Source organism: Dermacentor variabilis, chromosome 1 (assembly GCF_050947875.1).
Source record: "Dermacentor variabilis isolate Ectoservices chromosome 1, ASM5094787v1, whole genome shotgun sequence".
Classification (NCBI taxonomy): domain Eukaryota; kingdom Metazoa; phylum Arthropoda; class Arachnida; order Ixodida; family Ixodidae; genus Dermacentor; species Dermacentor variabilis.
In genome coordinates this window covers 135,248,316-135,264,798 of record NC_134568.1, presented here as the reverse complement: position 1 = coordinate 135,264,798, position 16,483 = coordinate 135,248,316, and the positions used below count along the sequence as shown (strand labels likewise).

At 45.4% G+C, this 16,483-nt stretch overlaps 1 protein-coding gene across 1 annotated transcript; it reads right to left on the bottom strand.

Moving 5' to 3' along the window:
* Nucleotides 1–2,477: 2,477 nt before the first annotated feature.
* LOC142584941 (uncharacterized) lies at nucleotides 2,478–14,597 on the bottom strand. The gene is made up of 5 exons (XM_075695308.1): nucleotides 14,415–14,597; nucleotides 6,652–6,713; nucleotides 6,427–6,516; nucleotides 3,555–3,581; nucleotides 2,478–2,621 (listed from the first exon to the last, which is right to left on the bottom strand). The coding sequence occupies exons 1-5, from the start codon at nucleotides 14,491–14,493 to the stop codon at nucleotides 2,559–2,561; spliced, it is 321 nt and encodes a 106-aa protein (XP_075551423.1). The 5' UTR covers nucleotides 14,494–14,597; the 3' UTR covers nucleotides 2,478–2,558.
* Between the last annotated feature and the right edge of the window lie 1,886 nt (nucleotides 14,598–16,483).

Below are 16,483 nucleotides of genomic sequence, written 5' to 3'. Positions count from 1 at the left end.
AACTGACATATCGACAACAGTTCTATGAGCAAGTGCAATGGTGACAGTGGCTTATTCAAAGCGTCAGATTTTGGAGCATACATATTTTTTTTAAGATTTTGCTCTGATGCAAGATTATCCGGAAGGCCATTCCACGAACGGATAGCTCGTGGAAGAGCCGATAAGTTCAATGCGTCAGTATCGCCGTACATGCGCGCTAAGTCAAAGTTGTTATGCAGTCTGCGGGAAGTTCGAGGAGAGAGATTAAGATGTACACAGGACGTCATACTGGTGAGAATGCATGTGTGGGATATTGGTAAGAGAGCAATGTCACGACGAGTAATTAATTGCTCAAGTGAAAGGTCTCGTTTAATTTGTGTTATGCTCCCCTGGAATCGCCGAAGATGCACCATTTCTGATGCGTTTCCTGATTGATGAATTGAAGCGCTTCAAGCGGAGCTACAAGTTCGGCAGCCTTCGTTGATGTCAAGTGCAATGCCTTGAATTTTATCTCTGAAGCTTTTGCTTGAACAAATACAGGGACAGCTGAACTAGAGTGCATGGCTGACCCTTTGCGACAGCCTTCTAAGTATAGCCCCACAACAGCGCATTCTTTTTTTTTTGTGAACAGGAGGGAATAAAACGCTTCGTGGGTCTCAGTAAAAAAACCTTAAGGCAACACTGAAGCTTTGTGTAGAGCATCCTACCAAGTGGTAATATTTATTCTTTCTCTGAGCGATATCATCACAGATATGTCTTTACGGAAGTGACTTGCAATCTAATTTAGCCTTGTTCTCGCCGAGTCGCTTCTCTAATTTTTCAAATGCCGCGCTTTTTCCGGCTTGCAGGCATTCGCCCTTTTTCTTTCTTTCTTTTTATTTAGAAAGATGGTGACGTGACGCAGTACAAAGCAGAGGTCAGGGGTAGCATTCCTACACGTCGACGTCCCTATACGTGTCGGAAAGGCAGGGTCAGTGACCAGCGTAAGGTCAAACTCCGCAGCGTTCTGCCAAAGGTCTCTCCCTTTAACTGTGTTATGCTTGTAACCCCACACGTGACAGGGAGCACTACCTAAAATCTGTCACCGTCAACGCTTCATGCAGAGCGGTATTGCAATGAACGATGACAACAAATTTTTCCACCTTTATCTTGAATCTTTGCTATACATTAAGCCCTCTAGAAGTATGCACAGAAACATGCTGTTATATACTATAGAAAAAATACATGCATATTTTTTTTCTTTTTTGCATTCAAAGAAGCCGAATTTTCTCGAAGGCTCTAAAATGTAATGCTCAGCTTTATTTGCACTCTTTTTGTTTATACAAGCCTCGCCGCCTATTTGCGGTTTTAATTGATAGGGCTATTCACAATCGGCCCAATTTTAGTTGGTCACACTTCCCCGCGTACTTCTGTTTCTTGCCAGAAATTAGAGCTATCCACGGTACGGCGTTCTGGCATTGAGCGCAAGGTCCAAGAACCACAAGAGCCGCAGCCGCAGTCCAATGGAATGCGACGCTCGTGAACCAACTGACCGGTGCGCGTTAACGATCGCTGGGTTGTCGATATCAATGCGAACACCCCCACCCCGCATCTTTCATAGCTGGGCTGTGAATGGTTTTCAAAACAACATAGCTAAATTGAAACGAGGGGACAACGCCTCTGCGTATGCTGAAGCAGCCTAATAATCAACCGCCGCGGTAGCTTAGTGGCTATGGCATTGCGCTGCTGAGATGTACAGATCGCGCGCGGTTTCATTACCCGCCGCGGTGGGCGCATTTTGATGGGGGCGAAATGCGAAAACGCTCGGGCACTTCGATTTAGGTATCACGTTAAAGAACCCCGGGGGGTCAAGGATATTCCGGCGTGCTTCAAACCCAGATCGCGATTTTGCCACGTGAAACTCAATAATTTACCGGCTTTAATTTAAGCCGAGTAATTTCTCGCCAGTTGTTGCGGCCTGCACGCAGCCACATACATATCGCAGCAAGAATGATAAAATGGCTCGTATTCCCACAACTTCTCTTGTAAGTGTGCTTCGTCATCCTCTGGCACACGTGCATTGGCCAGAGTGATAGCAGTCGAGTTGATACCTAGAGAAAAGGCTGCGCGCAACATGGAAAAAAGGACTACGTGAGACGTATCGTAAAGGAAACAACTCGATAGGTGGTTTCTGAAGGGGCTCTACAAATTTGCGTATTACATACTTAGGGCCCTCAGCCAATAATTAGAAAGTTGGGTAATTGAACTTAATTAATTAGTGAATTATGGGGGGAAATTGTCATTACTATAGGCTATTGCGAATAGTATGCGTTCGGTTCAGTCCACTTTCGACGCGCGTTTCATTTTTAAATTCTTGGCTCAAGTTAGGTGGGACACCCTGTGTAGCTACTCGAATGCGATGCGACGAGTGTTTTCTAGTCCCTGAGGTTATTTGACTGGCAACGTAAAGAACACTGCGTTGTTATCGTGACTCAATGAGGCACGCAAGGAGTCGTGAATACGTTCCACTTCCGCATTTATTTGGGCTTGCTTTGCACGAGCCTACAAGAGCAGTCTTTCTTCCTTCTGGATCCTGCTGCTCACAACGGGGAGGGTGGCACACACTGACGGTAGGCCGTCTTAATAGCTTCCGCAACTCTCTCCTATAGAGAAAGAGGAAGAGCACAATTGTGAGAAAGCATCAACACACTTGAAGCAGTATTCTTGCTAAACAAGCTTTACTTATTTGATCTCACGCGGCATCATTATTATCCTATTCATGAGTTTGAATAAAACTTTTGCCGTTGTGCTCCCCTCCGGTGATATGCGGAGTGTGATTTCCGACCATATGACACAAAGGGTTTAGCTGAGTTGTTATTCATTAGAGGGAATCAGGACGTGGACTGGGTTTGCTTGTTCGTTCTCAGAGTGAGTTCTTGTTAATGAACACTTGCGTTCCCTGAATAATTTCCAATCACTTTTAATCTACCGTGGGATATTTGTTTCTTTACCTGTTACGATTTTATATATTTTCTGTTGCCCTCAATAAAAACCTAGTTGCGAGTAAGCGCTCATGTCGTTGTCTTTTCTTTGTGTCCCTGCTCCGTTCTCGCTCTTTTTTTTTTCAATCGCTTACAAATTCACCCAGTTGTCGATTCTTTGCTTCCTGTATACAATTCTCGGTGACTTTCAATTGCGATTGGTTATTTACTAACGTGGGGGACATAGCAGTATAAAAATAATTCAGTTGTCGACTTCCTGCGACACTGATGTTGACGTTCAGGAAATCACGCGAATCGCTGTTTCAGGACTGGGCGGTCCGTGCCGTTAGAAACAAATAAATAATTCCGATTTGTAGCGCGATGCATGGTCACATTTCAGTTTCGGGGCCTCGCTTATTTTTTTTCTCGGCCTCTCTCTCCTTTCTGAGCTCGGTGCTGCAAGGGGCAACATCGAAAGAGTTCATGCATTGTTGGCTTCAAACTTCGGGAAGGCTCACGAAAAGCAAGTGTTAAGATATGCGCTTCAGTTCTATGTGGTCCATAGAAAAATCACTGGGGAATGCACTCCTGCCTATATAGGGAAAGCTTACTCACCGAGAAAACAGCCGAAACCATCTCGCCCTGCATGAGAAAAAAATAGGGAGCACAGTCATGCATGTAATGGCTTCCTCGACCGTGCTCTGCAGTCTCGGCACAAAGAAAACAAAATTTTTAAAAAAATTTGTTAAACGATAATTTTGAACTGGTGGTTGACACCTGGTTTAACGGATATGATGACATCGTCAATATCGTTTCTATGCGCCGTAATGAAACACTGAACGCATGTAGTTTCTGCTCCACAACTCTATATTCGTGATTCATGTATTCCGTACACAATGAGAATGCCCTCCCAAGAAATTTCATTTTATCTAGCTCTGTTAAGACTCGGATAAAACGCGACTCGAGTCGTCCAAATAAACTATGCCAAGGAGATCTACACAAACAAAAAATAAGCAAAAGGTTCAAGCTGAAAAGAACTGTTGCCAACAACCGATAACATCACACCACCCTTCGCGTAGGCCAGGGACAATGGTGTTCCGCCGCAGAGTTTGAGTTTGCAGGTGCGAAACCGACCGCGCCTGTCGCATACCGATGGGGACGGAATGCAAAACGCTCGTGTACCGTCCATTGGGTGCTTCGTTAAAGAACCTCATGGGATCAAAATTAGTACGGATCACCCCACTACGACGTGCCTCATAATCAAATCATGGTAATGGCACGTAAAACCTCAGAATTTAATTTTTTGCCTACTGATATCACACCGTCTGCCCACTGTGCGCAAAGTGGGTGTAAATTATTTTTGGTACATAAACACGTAACGAGCAAAGAGAGTTCAATGACGGAGGCATTATATCAATCCTCATCGCATAATGTACGACGTCGATTTCTCAATGTTACGCCTAAATTGGTAATTGAGGACAAAAAAATAGCGTTCCTAACTTCCACAAATTAAATAAGATAACGGATCTAAAGAAGTAAAAATGTTCTATTATATTTTCTACAATTTATTTATCCAATTCTCGTATAAATACGAATTCTGGCCTGCCATAATACACACTGCTCTTCAATAAGTAGCTTTACAATTTCCTCACAATTTATTTAGCGTTTAATATTTCACTATCTTGGCAAGAATAATAGCCCGGTTGCACGGACTCTTTCAGTGGCCGTCGAACCAACTGGGTGCCGAGAACAGTCGCAGATGAGAGGTGCTATACTGGAGTCACAGGGTCACTTTCGATCAAGGTCAAATTTTGCAATCACGATTGGCGCTTTTGCGCAAGCTCGCAGCAGGGAGCCAATTTTCGTCGCAGATTTCTATTGTCTTCTGTTTGAAGGCTCCTTGAGAATGTGCACGTGACTCCGGCAGCTTCAACTCCCATCGACATCAGAACGGCAGTTGACTTCAACTGAGACCCGCGATCGCAGTCGGGGAAAGTCCTGTCAACATGGCCGCCTCCAGTAATCGTGCGAGATAGGCGCTGCAAGTTCATTCATATAAAGCCACGTATACAAAAGGTAGCTTCGATGTAGAAACGCTACGCGAACGTCATTTGTTCGCAGAAGCAAGCAGACAACAAGATAATTTTTTTTCTCTCAACACGCGCTCGAAGTATAATCACATGATCGAAGAGCGAGCGGTACTTAGCTAGAAATACGCCTTGCGACTGCCAATAGATCATCTGCCGAAACTCTCAATTGCCGTTGGGCTGGCTGGCAGCTAGAAGCTTCCGTGTAACGCAAATATAAAGGTAGCAAGCAACGCCAGGTTCAAGGGCGCACGCAACCCGTATTTTTTACCGCTCCACTTCATTTCCAAGTTTTCCTTATATTGAGTCGCACTGAGTGACCGATGCCTTTTCTGGTGTATGTAATGGCTCCAAGCTGAGAAAGCATATGAAGAATCACCTTGCATCAATCTGAATTCTTATACCAACTCTAGCTTCAGCTCTGTATAGGGGTTATCATTTTTGAATTCTAAGAAATTTTTTTAAGTCGCCATGAGGTAGATAGCGTAACTCTTGTTCTCGACCTGGATTATTCAAACAGGCGGACATTACTAGCACCAGAAATTAAAGTACTTGTTCAACTAATTAACAAAAATCACTAACTATCTTCGTGATTGATTACATTATGGTACATACTGAAATTTACGAATTGTAACCGTTGAGTTTGCCAGACGTATCCGCTTGAAATGAATCTCCAGGATGACACCAATGTCGAGATATTATTTTACTGCAAAGTGAAGAAAGGGGGTTAACCGAGGGGCCCGATTTTTATTAGTCATCATAAGAAGCCAACAAACACTGACACCAAGGACAACATAGGGGCAATTCCCCTATGTTGTCCTTGGTGGCAGTGTTTGTTGGCTTCTTATGATATTTACTGCAAAGTGTGAGACCGAATACATGGGCGTTGCAGTTAAGTGTGTGTTCAATGCATAAAAGAGAGTTTTGTTAGAAACGTTAGTGGAACAACGATGCGTTTTTACGGCGAGTTCAATGGCACATATCTCCAGACTGGTGTCATTCTGGAAATTCATTCCAAGTGGATACGCCTTGCGAATTCACCGGCTAAAATTCAGAAATTGTAATGTGTACCGTAAAGTACTTAATTAAGAAGTTAATTAGTAAATGTTTTTAACTAGTTGAATATATGTTTCGATTTCTCGGGCAAGTCATGCGCCCTTCTCAAGATAATCTAGCCCAATGACTAAAATCGTGTTACCTGCAACAGGTGATTTTTTTTTAAATTCCGGGAAACTTAAAAATAATCACTCTGTGTATACAACGTGTATTACGGCACTGTTCTTTTTTATAGTTTAAATCAGTTTATAGTTTTTTTTATAGTTTAAATCAGCTTATAGTTTATCTTTATAGTAATTTATAGTAATCTTTTATGCCCCACAGTTTCAAGAATCGGTACTTACGAAGTCCACACCCGACTCGCATTGCTTCTTGATCGTCTCGGCCATGTGGTCTCCCTTCTCGCCAATGATCTCGAAAGCCTTTTCTTTCATCTGCGTGGAGAGTAAACGATTATGTGGTAGAAAGAACTACGAAAGGAATGCTAAGTGAATTGCTTGAATTTACGTGACATTTAGATTTTATTATAATTGATTGGTGGCTCTTTAATTGAGTGAGAGAGATGGTACCTGAGGTGGCGCATGTTCAGCCATGCACTTCATGACATCCTTGATTCCGTCATGGCTCATGTCTGCAATAAAAAAAAGGAAACAGTGTACACAACATGTGCAGGCATGGGAATTGACTTCTCCGCTGCTGCATTCAAGCGGTTAAGGCACACTGTCTGAAACGTTCCTTCCCTCAGTAAGGCACCTTTCATTGCAGTTAAGCTGCCTGAAGTGAATTCTGAAAGCGTCCTTACCGAGGAGTCCTTACAGTGAACGATTCCCTCGTGTTCCCTTAGCGTATACGGCAGCTCCGTACCTTCAAATTTCCTTTCCCCCTTGACAAGCAATAGCCGTGCGCAATCGCTTCACCTACCTGCTTGTCTACGCAATGTTCATCTGGGAGTGTGAGCTGCCGCCTGTTGCTGGCAGGCGCACTCACGCATTCACAAAGCCACCAAGGAAGACAGCTTCATGACGGCAGCATCGAAGTCAAGAAATCTGCACGCTACTTTGCTGTACGAACAAGATGGCGGCTGAGCAGCCTGTCTGGAAGTTCGGCGGAAAGTTAGCTTGCGCCATGAAAGCTGCCAGGCTTTCATTCATGTGTGTTTTATGGATTCGTACGCGCAAAGCGTTAAAATGTAGCCGGTATATATTTTTTAGCTTTCTTTGTCGTAGTTAAGTAGCGTGAAGTCGCAGAAGCGCGTTCCAAATGCATTCAAATACTTAGGCTCGAAGCCCTATGCTTCGCTGTCAGATTAGGCCGTCTTCATTTGATGAATCTCCGGCGCTTCATGGGGATATGGGAAGTATTGAGATCAGCAAGTAAAAGAGGACAGGGAGGTCTTGTCTCAGTACAGTGTATTTCCTATTTCCCATGAAGCGCTGGTGGTGCATTAAATGTCAGAATTCCAACTAGCCCAGCTCTCTGCCAAAAGGCCGTCTTCAATGCTGAACAAAATTGGAAAACACCCCTTTAAAATAGCGGCACCCCAAACGCATGCGGATGCGCCCCCAGCTAGATGTATACGCCTGTGGGCCACAAAGAACTTTGTGGGCCACAGGGGCCCAGAAAGCTCACGAAGTGCAAGTGAACCAAATGTACGCCAAATGTCAACCTATTTCAATCCTTTATTAGCCTTATCAGCAGGAACTGACAACAGCGGTACGGTGGCATACTTAGCTTTTCCTCGAAAGATGATGATGATGACCATAGAATGCAAGTTATAACATTATCTATCCAAAAAACAAAGTACGAGCAATCTTTTTAGTCTATGAACTCTGATACGGGCAGCGCGAATGACTTGCTTCATGCGCCACCGCATCTCGGAGGCCATGTACAGCTAGCGCAGCTTCTTTCGTTAAGCCTACAGCGCACAAAAAATCGAGCGCGGATCTCAGAAACAGCGCCCAACTCTCATCAATACCTTACTTCCGACGCAACATGGCAGAAATATAAAGCAGTACAACGATCAATTGGTAACCAATGGGCGAAACAGTACACAATGACGACTTGGTAAAACCAAAGCAGGCGGCACCCCCTTCCACGGGCGCCATGTTCTCGTAATGAAAGGTGTCCTCACCTGTGTTACCGTTGAACGCTAAATCCAGAAAAAGCGTACGCGTGCATATTAACGATTCAACGAAAAAAGCATTTAACGAAGACTTCCTTTATTTTGCTGACTAAAGCGGCTCGTGAGACTTAAGATGGTTACACTCTCAAACCTACACAGTAAACATGTCACACCCTTAAGGGTGTCACTCAGCTTGTCGCCAGACGAGCATCGCTTTTTCTACATATCAAGGAAGGGCGTTCGTTCGAACTAGTAGTGAAATTAAGGGGAAAATGTCAGAGCTGTGGCCGGCAGGCGACGCATTGATCGCAATAGCTAATTATTAGACAGCTAAACGAAGTAAGGTTAATGATTGCTTAAGTATGTTGGTTCATAGCTTTCAAAAGGCCCCTTGTCCTGTCATTGTTGTTTCTTCATTGGTGTGCTGTCTCTGTCGGCGCTTCATCTTTCGAAAGTTAAGGTTAGTCAGTTTATCAGCGGCATAAAATACTGTGCAGATTCGCTTACTAACTAAATTAACAAGGACGTTGTCACGTTCGCACAGGCTAGCACGAATACATCTCACTCAATGACTGCGACACTCGCTGTCAGAATGCTGGGGCGATGAAGAGCGGCAGCAGCGGTGACCGAATTCCCCTTCCTGCCGCCTCTCTTTTCAACGCCAACTAGATGCGCGAGAATATAGCGCACACGAAGCCATCGGCTATCTTAGCTCGGCTGGCCTTCGAACCCAGCGCTCGTTTCCTCCACGATAGGACACTCACGGCCGTGCTCAGCCGCCGCACTGGATGCGCACTAACCTGCCTCCTCCCCCCTCCCTCACCTAGCGCGCATACACCTCCCCGCTCCTCCCTTGTACCCGTGAGAAGACGGTGCGCACCGTCCCCGTCTTACTCCTTTGCGAGCGCGAGAAGACACCACTTCATCAAGCGACCATTCCTTCCCGGCTCACCCTCGCAAGCTTTCGCTCGCTCCTACAGCACAGGGCGCGCGGCCGCGATGTTATCGAACCTGGGGTTCATACGCAACGTCACGGCGACAGCCGTGACGACGGCGGAAGTTTGCCTGTAGTGTCGACGTGATTCCGATCGCAATAAAACAACAGGTTCTGATCTCGTCGCAGTTTTCATGGTTTATTACTTCTACGTAATATTTAAACAAATGACAAATACCTCATCCATAAATATTATTTGGAAGAAATTCACGGTGGTGGATTCGAATACGCCTAAGCCAGACATTATACCCACTCCGTCGTACGGCAGCCACGTTGGAGTTCTTCAGATACAATGTATCTTTACGTATAATTTGTCCAGAAACTCGAGCTACTTCACTTACCAAAAAAACCTCTCATGATATCTCATCTTATATGGCGTAACATACGTTTCTTATGCCTGAAGCCTGTTTGACAACCTTGTAGCTGCAAGAACAGATTTCAACAGTATAGCGAACACGCTAATGGATTTAAGAACACCTGCTGTGTGTGTGCGTTTTTTTTCACACACGCTTATTATGGGATACCCGCCGTGGTTGTTCCGTGGCTATAGTGTTGGGCTGCTGAGCACGAGGTCGCGGGATCGAATCCCGGCCACGGCGGGCGCATTTCGATGGGGGCGAAATGCGAAAACACCCGTGTACTTAGATTTAGGTGCGCGTTAAAGAACCCCAGGTGGTGAAAATTTTCGGAGTCCTTCACTACGGCGTGCCTCATAATCAGAAAGTGGTTTTGGCACGTAAAACCCCATACTTTAATTTTTTTTATTATGGGATGGAATGAGTAAAATTTGTGCTAAATGGCTGTAATAGAGGGATTAAACTTAAAAAATCCTTTATCACCCTTAATTGTGATAAAATGTTCGATAAACGTTTGAAAATGTTTGAAACGCGTGATAACAGCCGAACTGACAGACATGTTCCTTCCGTGAGGACGGGGGAAGGGAGTAATACACTTGCTTCCTCCGTCCGCACGTCATGGTAAGAAAACATAAAGGCCTCTTCACGTAAGTTAAGCAAATGGCTCAAGGAAAGGAAGGTTTCAGAATTCAGCCCAAAGTATTTGACGCCCGCAGAGCTCGCCCCGGTCGGAGATAGCACTGCTTTATAAACTACGGTGAAAATATGCGCCTTCCACAGTAAAACACACTTGTACATATCCATTGAAAAGTATGAACAAATTTTGCTCCTGCTTCTAAACGCTTAAAAACGGCAGGACAATTTCTTGATCGTCTGAGCTCTTAAACTGTCGAGTCGGTCAGCGCGCGTGACGAAGTACAACGGCGAAGTGCATCCTTAGCGCATCAGAATTTGACCCTCGTTTTCTACGCTGTTCGTTGGAGTGCACCCCAATTCCTGCTCCTTGATAGCTTGAAGCGCTACTCGTCCGAAATCAAAAGTGAGCGCACCAGCACTGTTGCTGCGAACGTCATATAATTTCAACGCCACTTTAACACGCTCCAATGGCGCTTTAAGTTCGCTTTTGTTTTGTTCGTAACTGTTATACGGATGACCTCCCACCTCTGAGTTGATAGCGCTGCGAGGTCATATCGAACATGCACTGTTGTCTAGGAGCACTTGTTGTTGGGCTAGCTGGTGAAACATATCGATTAGAAGAGGAGCTCAAATCAAAACACAATGAATTGCTGGGCGTTACGAGAACTACTTGAGAGACTATGGTTGCGTGGTTGCACAATTTGCGTGCCTCCATACGTATGTTCTCTTTCATCACCACGCTCCATCTTACCGTAGAGAGAGATTGAGGGTGGTTCCTAACGAATCTTGGATAGCCTTTGCCTGCAACCCGCGTAGCATGCCACTACAGATAGGAATGGCGGGAAATGAAGTGATACGCTCACTGCACTTCACAGATAATATAAACAAAGCAAAGCACAGCACGCAACATACAAGCTAGCTCGTTAAAGTGTCTCAAGGAGCGATAGCTTTTGATGCATATTCAGGGCAGGCATTAGGGCGGTTATTTCTAATGGAAACAGAAATGCAGAGAACCCTACTCGTGACTACATTCCTTCAACTGCAGTGAGAATCTAAGATTCCTTGTCGAGTTTTCTCGGTTTGACATGAATTTGTTGAGAAAGCACATTGTCGCTTACTTAATCGTTCCTTGTGGGAAGCTTACGTGTGTTAATTGGGGGCTAGCCAAACACAGTCTTGTTAAAGATAGTAAATGTTTTACGCCAGCCGGTAATTTCCAACCGTAGCGCTATTTCTAGCCCATAAACGAATCGCAACACTTCTACATTTAAACAAAATTTCGGCAGTATCAGGAACACTTGCAGTTGTTAAATATTTATACATTTTTAAGTAGTTTATTTTCTTTTAAATGCTCTCAAAGCACTCGATTAGTTGAAAGCGTAGGCTAAATGAAAGTAATCAATACCACAAAAAATCTACAATGGCAACATATCTTGAAGAAGTTTGCTATAAGGAAGCATAAGATTGGACCCGAAGCCGAATGAACAAAGTTTAGACAAACCGATGTACTGCCTCTCATTCCTATAATGGCATAGTCGCTACACTGGCAGCGCACGCAGACATCAGCGCCATATTTACTTCTACTGACCATACATTTTTCATGTAGCTCAATGCATTAACCATTCCTGGAATGCAAAAGAAAACACAATCGTCATTTTTAGCCCTACAACAAGCCACACTACTGCTCTTGCATGAGAAACACAACGGACGCCTTCGCATTAGCACCGATGGTTCAGTTTCTTCTGCAAGCTCAGCAGGAGCAGTGGTTATTCCTGCGAAGTCTGTCACCACAAAATTCAGGACATCGCATTTTGAATCATCGACGGCTGTAGAACTCGCCGCCCTCTGTGCTGCTCTAGAATTCGTAACTGAAGAACCTTCACAGACATGGTCAATCTTCTCCGACTCCAAGGCCACTCTCCAATGCATTATGTCGCCATTTCGTCATGGACCGAATGAACAATTCGTCACTAACATAAGACTTCTTCATCACATCAATAGAGAAAAAACACAACATAGCATATCAGTGTATACCGGGCCATTGCGGTACCTACGGAAACGACCGTGCAGATGAGGCCAGCCGATCTGCTCACGATTGTCCCCACCGTGTAGCTACACCGTTATCCAGAACAGACGCAGCTGCAGGGCTTCGTTCACTCGCACGTGAGCTTACACTCGCACAGTGGAACTCGGCGTAATTTACCGACGGTCGTGCCCACAATGCGGATCCAAAACTACGGCTCCGCCTTCCGTCAGGACTACCTAAAGCAGAGGAGACGCTTCTGTGCTGCTCGTGGCTTGGCGTGGCCTTCACGAATGCGAACTCATTTCGGATAGGAGTGACCAACAGCCCTACACGCGATAACTGTAGCTGCGAGGAAACAATCGCCCACCTTCTCTGTGAGTTTCCCCACTTCAGTGCGCCCAGGAAAGAACTTTCAAGAGTATTAGGTAGTCTTGACAAACGCCTTTTGTCGAGGGAAAGGGCCCTGCGACATTGGCCGACACCGTGCTCGTAACAGAAGGCTTTGAAAGCGTTTTTGCGCTTCTTGCGGAGGTCTGGTCTTAGAGACAGACTTTCAGCAGTGACGTATTCTCTTTTCTTTTTTTTCCTGTATTTTCTTGCTCTTAATTTCTTTTCTTTATTTGTAATATCTCTTTTCTATTATCCTTTATTCCCCTTACCTCCTTTCCCCAGCGCCGGGTAGGCAGCCAATATGAGAACTGGCTAACCTCCCTGTCTTTCTGTCTATTCGAGCTTCGTTCCTTCCTTCCTTCGGTCCATTATACGGCGCTGACTGACTGACGTGATATTTGAAAGACATTGCAGGGTTTTACAATAGCTGTTCACCCACGATAGTAGATAAAAATGAATTGTATACGACCTTGAAATTGCTACAAACCCCGCTTGAAGGGTTTCTTGAAGCTTATAATTTGAATTTGCGGCTAGCGAAAGTGCAGCTTGGTTTTATTTGGCATACAAATATCCGCAACTAAATTCGCCCTTGTTAGTGTGACCCTGGTTAGATTTGGAGGGGCAATACGCGTTTATGTGCTGTTTAATTTGTGTACGTATTTTGCAGGGATAAAACATTTTCCAGTGTCTTTATGCCTTTTAAATATACAAAGACCGTCCAAGCAGCTGACACGATAACAATGTATATTTCGCTAGAATAGCTGCTTCGGCTTGTTGGTTGTCTATCCTGGTGTTAACAGCGCTTGCGAAAGTCAGCGCTTGTGGTGTCGTCTTCGCGTCTCGTGTCCCTTCTACGTTTGCGCTGTTAACACCAAGATGAGAATATAGATACCCTTGCATAAAAACCGTGGAGCCGCAACATTCATATGGGGACGGATTACCAGCGAAGCTGTTTACGCTTCATACATGGGCTGCATACATGTGCTGCGTACATTATGAAATCATACAACTTTTTCATACGGCACCACACTACCCCGAAACAAGCGCCGCCGCGGTCACCGCGCCTCCCGTGCATCTGCCGCGCCGGCACCATCGATGCGCGTGACGCTGTAAGCATAGAAGCGCAGACCACACGTGCGCGGTCGCCATCGCCGCACTCTTTCCCCTCTTCCCCTACCCGGCTCCATTGCTGCAGTGCCGTAACCACACTCTTTCGCCCTCTCCCCTTCCGATCTCCGTTTCTGCCCACGCGCCGTGTCCCCGATACGGACGTAAGCCACTCAGGGTCCCCGCCCCCTCCCCCCCCCCCAGTTTACAGTTTACAACCTAAACGACCACTTAGATGCTTTGTCGTACATAGGTGGAAAGATCCTTCCACCTACGTAAGAGCTGATAGCATAATACTGCACGAAGACGTTTCAGGAGCCAATGGATAGCTACTGCTCAGATTTGTTTTGTTTATTCACTACCAAAATGCGCGTAACCAGAAGCAAGCGCTCACAGCCTTTCAAGATAGAGCGGCGTGTTCAGCCAACCTTAATTAAAGACGTCACTAGACAGTATTTACTGTTCTACATTGCGTCAACTTAGATATACTGGTAAAAGATTATACGTGCTCTCTTCTTTCAAGTGTTAGGGTTTGATATTCTCGTTAACTTTACGTTAAGGTTCTCACTTGTGGCAAAAAAACTCTGAACACATATGTGACTCCACTGTGCCTGGGCGCGGATTATAGCATATTAATACTAATAGTACTAGTTATGGCTATAGTAGTAGTAATGACAGAAAAAAGGAGAAAACTTGCTTACCACACAGTTCTTTACCACCGGCAGCTTCGGCGAGGAATGCTCCGGCGAGGACAAGTCCGCAGAGAAGCAGCACCTTCATTTTCGAAGATTCAAAATTCTTTCAGCGAGAGAACTAAGGACACCGAGGGACTTAGACTCGGCTAAAGCAGTGGTGCAGTGAGCTCGATGGAATAACAGCTGCGGCTACGGTTATATATGCACGCTTTTTCTTGCCATTATCCTTGATCCAGGAAACTAAACAACGAGACAAACATGCAGATTCTTAAGTTTTCCTTCTTTCTCTCTCGTCACAAAACTTTCTGCTCGCGACTTGTTTTTTTATTAGTAACTGTATTGCTTTCCTTCTGACACATCTGCGAACATAATAAAACAACCACACGGGAAATCGAAAAGATGGCAGGTTGTTTTGTTTCAAGGGCTAAGTGATATTGAATGACAGGAAACCTCAAATCTGCGATGGTATTCCACCTTCTGACCGACCATTGCGACCTGCCATGTTTCATTTTGTGTGTGAGCGTGTGAGTCTCCTGCCTCGTCACCAACTATCGCCATGATGTCGCCAGCCATCACAGACGCCCCTAGTACGTGAGTACAGCGTATCATAAACTTCCTCAACGCCCCCGTCCTTGCTCATCATACTCAAAAAATGGTATATCTTCGTGCCGTCAGAATAGCCACACTCAAACTCGCTGGTGCATATGCGACCGCCTTTTTTCCGCGATGGAACAGCAGCGTGTTGTCTTTTGCGTTAAAGAAAAATAATTCTGGGGCTTTATGTGCCAAAACAACAACCTCATGATGAGATCGCTCTTGAAGGCTGCCAAGCCTTGCTACAGCGTTATAGTTTATGCCTTTAAGGATTTACTTTCTCCGATTATTCTTGCTGCGCGGCGCTGCTCTGCCGCTCATGATAGCAATCGTCAGCACCGTATTCACATATCTTTATACGTAATATAGATGCCGTCCGCAATCGGTCATTAGCCCCGCGATCATGTCGTTACCACGTCCATCTTATCACGAGCGGCAGGCCCCATGGCCCAAATTAAGAAAACGTCTCCTGTATAAAAGTATATCCTCCTTGGCTGGTATCAATTGTGATAGCGATCCACGTGAAAACAATACGATCACTTCGACGATGGTCGGTCGCGGACGGCACTTATGAAAGAGATGTGAATTCACAAAGGTTTCTTTTCGTAAGAACATGTCATTGGCCGCCCGCCTTCGCTACTAATATGTTAGCTTTGCTAATTGGTTGGAGCTTTTTCTCACAAACACTTCTAGCATAAAAGTCCAAGCGTGCCATTCGTTTTGCTCCCCATAGTATTAAAGAAAGCGGCCGGCCAATGGCAAAGAGTACTTAAGGCCAAAATACACGTACGTGCGCCGGCGCGTGAAAGCTCGCGCTCACGCTCCTTCCGTTTGCAGCGCCTCGGGAGTAATGGCGGTTTGAACATAGAAGACGCGCGCCAGCGCGCGCTCACTTGGCCCTCGAGACGTGTTAAGCCGCGCTACGGCCTCTGCTCAGCATTAATCAAAAGACTAGCGCGAAATAACAGGGACACAGACAGAAAAGACGACAGGACGAGCGCTAAACATCAACTGAGGTTTTACTGCGAGAGAAGGTACATATATACATTTCGGTGGTGCATGCGCACACAGGGTTAAAACAGTACAAGCACATTCTAGTCAAAATGTGGCAAACTATTCTGTAAGTACATTCTTTTTTCTTTTTTGCACAAGGCAAGTGATGTCGTGCTGACACAGTTATCACCTTCCCTGTCAATGTGATATGCCTCACCAATCTCGCGCCCCCACCTTGTGCCTCCCCTACCAAGCACACACGTGGAATCAAACGCAGGCACGCACCCGCACCGCTTACAATGCTTGGCCAAATGGCCGCCCCCGGTAATGAATCTACCATCGTTCGGTGCTCTCGTAGCCGTTCATTTAGGCAGCGGCCAGACTGCCCCACGTAGCATCTACCGCAAGAGAGAGGTATGCGGTATACGGCCCCAACAGTGCAGGGTACATACTTGCATTCATGTTTTAAGGCGCACTTTCATGTTTTA